The 7,878-nt window shown below is 38.9% G+C and overlaps 1 protein-coding gene across 2 annotated transcripts; it reads left to right on the top strand.

Annotated features, from left to right (window-relative positions):
- Positions 1-475: 475 nt before the first annotated feature.
- Positions 476-5,841, top strand: LRRC57 (leucine rich repeat containing 57). Of its 2 annotated transcripts, XM_009319205.1 has the most exons (7): positions 476-558; positions 779-957; positions 2,184-2,319; positions 3,368-3,636; positions 4,120-4,305; positions 4,498-4,566; positions 4,908-4,997. In XM_009319205.1, exons 2-6 carry the CDS (start codon positions 874-876, stop codon positions 4,543-4,545), a joined length of 723 nt encoding a protein of 240 aa, XP_009317480.1. In that variant the 5' UTR covers positions 476-558; positions 779-873; the 3' UTR covers positions 4,546-4,566; positions 4,908-4,997. The 2 variants fall into 2 exon arrangements, with proteins under 2 accessions (XP_009317480.1, XP_009317482.1); XM_009319207.1 differs by lacking the exon at positions 4,498-4,566 and having other exon boundaries at positions 4,908-5,841.
- The last annotated feature ends 2,037 nt before the right edge of the window (positions 5,842-7,878 follow it).

Consider the following 7,878-nt stretch of genomic DNA (forward strand, 5'->3'; position numbering starts at 1 on the left):
CCCTGCGGTGGCGGGGCCAGGGTGAGCGCCAAGAGGCCCAGGTGGGGCCGGAGCAGCCGGGACGGGGGTGAGGCGGAGGGACCGGGACCGGGGCCGGGGCCGGGACCGGGGCCGGGGCCGGGGTGAGGCGGAGAGATCGGGGCCTGCAGCGGGTCATTGCTGGCTTTGCCCCGTGCCGAGGGTCCTGCTGACCCGCTTCTAGCCGTCGCGGCAGGGAGTGCTGCTTTGCTTGGGCTCCTCGTCCCGGCTGTTTACGTGCTGTGTTAGGCTTTATTCCCCACCTCCCGGCTACAAACCTGACGCTAATCCTTCGGCCTGTAACTCGGCGTAGTTTGTCGCGGGGATTAAACCCTGCGGGAGTTACGGGGGATGGATGTTGTCTGTCTGCATCAAGAGTCACAGGAAAGGAGTTAAGTCTCTTAATGAAACACGTTTCCAAAAAAGCAAAATGCGGTATTGGAAGCAGGTCAGTGCTGGTAGATGCCGCTAAAATCACGGCCAGTCTCCATGGAGAATCTCCTTACGCTACTGGGCCCTGAAAGAGGCGAAATGTGGAAAGTATGCAATTTTCCCACTTAGTTTTAACTATATTTGTTGCATCATTTCAATATTCAAACTGCTATAATGAAGGCACCTTAAGCTAAGTAAGTCTTTTAAGTTCTAGGCTTTAGTTATAAGGGAGATGAAAACGCAGCAGTGAAACGGTTCGGTATGTTGAGATGCTTGTGGTGTTGAAGACAGTACACATAAAATGACTTTTACATTTGCTTTATCACAGAGACTTTGGATTGCAGTTCTCCAGTGCAGAATAACTGAGAGAAACTCCCTGAGACTATCACTCAAACTCTGTATGCTTGACAAAGAACTGTTAGGATGGGAAATAGTGCATTAAAAGCTCACCTGGAGACAGCACAGAAAACGGGTGTGTTTCAGCTAACAGGAAAGGGACTGACAGAGGTAATGTAACTGTAGTGGAAACGTGGCTGTTTGTGTGTATGACTGACAATTTTGGAAAGAAATTCCCACCTCGTTATCATAATGCACTGTGTACATGTATTTCTCATAAATAGTGATGGATAGTATTATTTCAAGAATTTTTTTTTTTTCCTTTTTGCAGAGCAGATTTTTGCTTGCACTGTCTTCTGATTGAGGATTTGTCTGTCAGGACACTTGCATGCTTCTGATCTTATGCTTTAGAGTGCATGTATGTTCAAGAAGTACTAGTTATGATGATGTTATGCTTTTTAAAGAAGGGCTGTAAACTTGGGGGAAAAAAAGTAAATTTTATAACTGTATTGTTCCCTAGAAAGATACTCCACAATCTGTCGCATTTAGGTACTTATGCTGTATTTAACTGTAGTCATATGAATAGTCTGTACAGGCTGTTCACTGGGCTGGAAGCATCTTGAAGTTTCTTATATCAGAAATGGTCTTGACTTTGACTCAACTGCAGAAAAACACAGAATGACTTGGAACCATAAGTCTAGTAACAATTCACAGGATAGCCATAATAACAATATTGCAGTAATTTTCCATGACTTTTCTAAAGTATCTTCTTCCACTATCCTACCTTCTCTCTTCCCTTCTCCTCTGCCAAACCAAAGGAGAATCAAAATCACGGGTCTATTGACCAGGACTCGCTGATGGTGATTGTCAGGTTTGGTTTTTTTTGCTCAGTGCCAAGTGCAGATTAAAGTGGTACAGAATGTAAATAAGAATAAGGAAAATGGTTTACATAATTATTTAAAAAGGAAAGCAAGAGAAAAACTTCGCAATCCTACTCTGCTAAAATATAGAGTTGTTAACTAGCTGTAGAATATTTTTAAATGGCAGGCATGTTTAAGAGAAACACACAAGAGGACTAAAACGTAAACGAGCTTGTGTCATGGTATACTTCCTTCTCCCTTTTTAATTTAAATTCTTTGGCTTAAAAACTACTCTTCCTAGATGTTCAACTGTCTCCTTTATATCCCTTTTTCCTTACTCAAATGAAAAAATATTTTAAAAACTATGTATTAAGCAAATTTGCCAACTTAGTTGCAGACTGTGGTGATTGGACATTGTAATACATATGACAGTATGTAATAGCAATACAAATTTCAATTAAAATTTTAAGCTGTGTAACTTGAATATTTGAAGTTGTATCAACTATTTAAATGCTGTATCTTTTTTCTCCCCCATAGTTTCCTGAAGATCTGCAGAAGCTAACAAGCAACTTAAGGACAATAGACTTGTCGAACAACAAAATAGAGCTCTTGCCACCACTCATTGGAAAATTTTCCTTTTTGAAGAGCCTTGTTCTAAACAACAACAAACTGAGTATGCCTGCTAATTAATATCTCCACAGATTTTTAAAATAATAACCTGACTTCTCTGCTCAGAAACTAAATGTAATGATTTAACTCTCACAGGATGTAAATGGGGAGTTTAGTCACCTAAACTGAAATCTTTGGAATTCATGTACGGGGGAAAAAAACCCAAACCCATAAATTCTTCAAAACTAGTGGCCAACTTAGTTGTATTATCAGTTTTACAATGACATGTAAGTACTTAAAACCATAAAACGTTTCTGTGCTGTGACTTGTCTGATCTGAAGGTTTAACAGTGTCAGATGGTTTAGTACTTGCATAGAGAACAGGTAATGAAGATGATCTGTAGAAAATGTTGCTGGCCATTCAGTGGTTGTTTTGGTTTCTGTTGGACAAACATCCAACTTTATTGAAAAAATAGAATGAGGTGAAGAAACTAACTTTTTTATGCATTAATTGTGTATTATCTGCCTTTTTGAAAACAAATGTGATTTACAAACCTCTGACTCTATAGTGGAACTCAAGGAGTGCTATGGGTTATATACATGTGTAGGTAGAATGAGGAACGAATGAACACCGGCAGAGCTTACCTGGTGAGGCTTATATGCTGGTATGATACGGTATGAATTATCTGAGAACTTACTTTTGAGTGAGTTGAGTAATACCTTTAAAGGGCTGCAGCAGACCTGAAGCTGTGAATTGTGTGGTACTTCAAATGTTGTAGAATACATTGGTAAAGTGGTTAGTAACGAGTATAACTGATTGATAGTCTAAAATCCTCTGAATAGTGTTTTCAGCCTGGTCTGAAGGCAAGGTCTGCCTTGTCTGCACATTATTTTAAAGATATTTATGGAAGATGGTTAAAAAGCATGTGTTGTTAGTGGGCTTAAATTTCTGTTCAGGGATCTGTACCTTCATTGGAAAATGGGGAGGAATCCTGTGAGAAATTACTGTAATATAGCACCGTTTTCCATGCAGAATCTTATTTGAATTAAATGGGTATGAATGTTTACTGCTTTTTGTTTAGGTCATCTCTTTGTTCTGTCATTTATTTCTAGCTGCTTTACCCGAGGAGCTGTGTAAACTGAAAAAACTGGAAACACTACACTTGAATGGCAATCACTTGAGGCAGCTACCGGCTGCATTTGGACAGCTTTTGGCTCTCAAAACCCTGAGCCTTTCTGGAAACCAGCTTCGGACTGTGCCTACACAACTCTGTGGTCTTCGCCACTTGGATGTGGTGGATCTTTCCAAAAACCAGATCCAAAATGTACCCGACACTGTGGGAGAATTGCAGGCTATTGAGCTCAATTTGAATCAGAATCAGGTCTGGTAACTGAGATACTACAGGCATGTAGATGTAGGGCATGGTTTATCTTGGACTTAGTACATCCACAGAACATAAGCTGAGACTATCAAAACTTTATAGCTAAAAGACGTCTCCTGGACACAACAGAAATGAGGGATCATAACTAGAATTTGTGTACTGATACATCCAACTGCCTGATTTGACTAACTAACAAATCCTGAATTTATCATACTGAAAATTATTTGAACAGTTCTTGAGTAGGAATCTGATAAACAGATGTGTAGGTTGCCTGTCATCATAGAAGAAAAAAAAGTTACTTGGATTTTTTGACCATTATTATTGTTGCTTACGCATTGTTGTTAAGTAGTTACTGTTAATGTAGTTCATATTACAACATGATAATTGTTTCACGTTAGTCTGAAACACAAATCACTTTAAGTAATCACGGATCACTAACATTTTAATCCCATTTCTTTTTGGTTTTTTTTTTATTTCTACCAGATTTCCCAGATCTCAGTGCAGATCTCCCACTGTCCACGCCTGAAAGTCTTGCGTTTAGAAGAAAACTGTTTAGAACTCAGCATGCTTCCTCAGAGTATCCTCAGTGATTCCCAGATCTCGCTGCTTGCAGTAGAAGGTAACCTCTTTGAAATCAAGAAACTCAGAGAACTGGAAGGTTATGACAAGGTTTGTGTCTCTTTTTTTGTCTTTTTTTAAATGAATCTTCTGGTGAAGTCCTTACACAGTACCTCCTCACAATACTAAGCTTTTATGCTGGTGAATAAAAGCAGAGTCTACTGGTATTGTCACTGGTACTGGATTTGTAACTAACCTCTGAAAAGAATTTCAAGAGTTCTTCTAAGATTAACTTTCTCATAGGATTCAGGATCAGTGGTCTTTCACCAACGTCTTTTGAAGAGTAGCTAACGATGATAGGTGTGTGAAGGAGTAAGTCTTCACTTTGATGGGACAAAAAATAATGGATGCTTCCTACTATGCAGCATTCTTAACTGTTTAACGATAGTTCATCCTTAACACTTGAGATCTGACTGTTAGCACTGTGAGGACTGACTTTCTAGAATATTAACCTGAATTACAGCAAATGGCAGAAAGTTTTTTGGTGGGTTTTGTTTGTTTTTTTTTACATTAAAGCTGTAATGGTTGTGTCTGGGAAATGCAAGTATGCTTTAGATGCAGAGTGCTTTTGAGTCTGAGAGCAGAAGCTTAGCTGCTTTCAATAGTGAATCTTGTATTAATTTCTGAATCTTAGATTTTTTTTTTCTTTGTAGTACATGGAACGATTTACAGCTACAAAGAAGAAGTTTGCATGATCATTATTCTGACCCATTGTATTCCCAGTAAGAAGAGTTAGTGACTGATGCGCCTGCTTCACTGACTTAAACCAAGACTGATGAAGGAGATCATCAGAGTACTCCTCCTCTAGTAGTCTGATATGGTCTGTTGAGGCCACATTGAATAAACTTGAACTAGAGAACATGGGTATTGAACTGATGAACCTGCCTAGGGGCCAGTTTTGATTTTTGTGCCACTATAGCTTTTAACACAATACACATTCTCCTTTGTCAGGGCTTGTTCTTTAACAGAGCAAGGGAATGAGCATTTCAAAGTTGCCAGTTCCCTTTTGTCAGGAAGCTGGCTATTGGTTTGTAGAGGATTATTTCTCCTGGAAACATTTTTCCATGATAGCACGTGGAAGTTCTACCACCAAAGCAGATCTGAAACATTGTACGTCCTGCAGTAAGCACTATTCTACAGAGAACTTTTACAGATGAGGATTTAGTTTATAACCTGTATAAGTTTTTTATGAAGCACAAATAGTTGTGGCTAAGTTAAGTGTTTTATTAACTGCTTCCAGTAAACAAATCATGGTTTGAGCATCCTTCATTCATATCTTACTGTATGGGCTTTCTTTTCCCATAAGCAAGAATTGCACTACTGTCCACTTCTGCTTGAGCTGTATCAAATAAAAATGAGGTTCATCTTCAGTCTATTCAGTAAAAATGTGTATTGCTGGAAAATACAATATCCCTGCACTGACTCCTTGTGTACAGAGCAATGCTGAAAATTTTAGTTGTCAGCCTGCTGCTGCTGCCTTATTACCAAAAGCACCTAGAAAGAGCTAAAAATGTATGCAATTAATGTAACTTATACCAAAAAGGAAAACGTACTTGTTTATTTTAGTAAATAATTTTCAAAAAATCAGTTCAAGTTTATTTGGTGTAACTGCTGCTGTCGTCACTTTAACAAGTAGCACTAAGCTATCACTGAAAGCCATCACTTGGGTACTTGGTTCCATCAGTTGTTGGTAACAGCTATACTTCAACTGCTTTGAGAACGCAGAGGAGATCTAAGTATTGGTAGCAATTCAGTTAGTAGGTACTGCATGCTCAAAACAGTGAAGTAGGAGGCAAGATAAGCATGGATGCATCTATTCCTAAGGAGACTGTCATACAGGTAATCATACATTAACTACTGTTCTATGCTTGAGCTTTCTTACCTGAGACAAGAAAGGCATTTTACATCAGCAAGTTCAAGGAGTTTGCTGTCTATCATCAAGCGTATTCAATGTCTTATGCCATCTGCAGTTAAGAAAAATGAAGTGACCTCTGTGCCAATCTTTTTCCTCAATGTAATAACTATAATTAAGATTAGCAATTCTTAGCAGTTCTTTTATAAGATGCTCAGAAGAGGTATCTAGTTCCCTGACCCTGTTGATGTCTTATTTCAATTCTTACATAGTAATACCTATTATAAGAGTGCTTTAGGGAACATCGGCTCCTTATTCAAAGGATGGATGAGATCCATCATTAAACAGGAAACCAGTTTTACTTAAGAACTCCCATTCCAGGTGTTACTTTATGGAAAAACTATCTTCCTGTAAGTAGCAGCTGACAGCAGACAATGTTACTAGACTACTTTGTTTCACCGGATATAACTAGGGGAGTGTTTTAAGAACACAACCTGTATGTTACCATAATGCAAGGCCCTGTATAGTCAGAAATCTAGTCAGCGTCATACTAATACACTCCACAGATTATGACATGTAAAAATTCAGCAGTGAATAGTTTAAAGCCCCAGGCTTGTTTTAAGTTCAGCTCCTTCCATTTGATACCTAAATCCCCTTTGAAGTATTAGCTACACATAATGTACACATAATTAGTAGTTTTATATTTGTGTTTCTCAGTTTTCCTTTCTCACCACACCCACCCTACAAGTGACACTATAAAACAATTTTATTTCCATGCACAGTTACACTTGCAGCTTTTTAGTTTTGGTGTTATCAAAATAGAAAATATTACCCTAGTTAAAATACACGAATGGTTTATACTGTTGTGTCAGACCTATTTTACTTGCTCTCCAATTTTCCATTGCAGTACGATACACTTTTCATCCATTTATTCAATCAACATGTAGATAGTGCATTGCTGTTTCAAGTGCAGCAAGGGTGAATTAGCAACTGCAAGTCACTGCATTGTGTAAACAGCAAGTTGTTTCACCGTATAGCCTTCACAGGGGAAAGATTACTGCACAAGCAGCATGTGCTGCAGTTCATCCTATAGCTACCCCTGTGCTGAGAGGCTTAACTCATCTTTCATCAAGAGCAGGCTAGCTTGAATTTACCAACTATCATGGTTTAAGTGTACCTATGGGACATGTGCTGCATGCTCAGAATGGTTACATATGCAGGCTGTCCCTAATTTTTTTCTTCCCCTAGTTACTGGTAGAAATACACTAGGCAGCCCCACAGTACTATGAGAAGTACTTCTTACTTCTTCCAAGCCATTCCCAGATAATGCTATTCTCTCCTACAGCTCAAGACTGCTGCAAGTACTGTCTGTATACAAGTCTGTATTTCCCCCCCACCTCCTCCCTCCTAAGAGCATTCTGGGAATCTGAGGGTTGAGCATCAGAGAACAATACAATTCTAAATTGCTTTGCAAGTGAAATTGCATTGGCAGTAGGTTAAATCAGTAGACTTCACCTATCGGACTAGGTGTTTGCTAGGCATCTGTTACCAACACTGGAGAGTTTTATTCTGTTTAGTTCCTTTATCATCCTGAAGTATAGTCCCAGTCAAATCGCAGTCTTTCAAAGAAGAGATGGACATTTCATAGTTTGAAGTTAGGTGATGTTGATTATGCAGGGATGAAAACTAGAGTTAAAACCCCCCCCAAATATTCCTCTCTTCCAAACTACACCCATTCCTTTGTTAGCATTAGGATTTCTGCAAAATGAAAA

Source organism: Pygoscelis adeliae, unplaced genomic scaffold, assembly GCF_000699105.1.
Source record: "Pygoscelis adeliae isolate BGI_AS28 unplaced genomic scaffold, ASM69910v1 Scaffold22, whole genome shotgun sequence".
NCBI classification, from domain to species: Eukaryota; Metazoa; Chordata; class Aves; order Sphenisciformes; family Spheniscidae; genus Pygoscelis; species Pygoscelis adeliae.

Bases quoted from the DNA above. Each gene is read 5' to 3' on its own strand.
- LRRC57 (XM_009319205.1), top strand. From the start codon at position 874: ATGGGAAATAGTGCATTAAAAGCTCACCTGGAGACAGCACAGAAAACG. The intron at 2,320-3,367 runs GTATGCCTGCTA...ATTTATTTCTAG, and splicing joins TCTAAACAACAACAAACTGA to CTGCTTTACCCGAGGAGCTG. The intron at 4,306-4,497 runs GTTTGTGTCTCT...ACTTTCTCATAG, and splicing joins AACTGGAAGGTTATGACAAG to GATTCAGGATCAGTGGTCTT.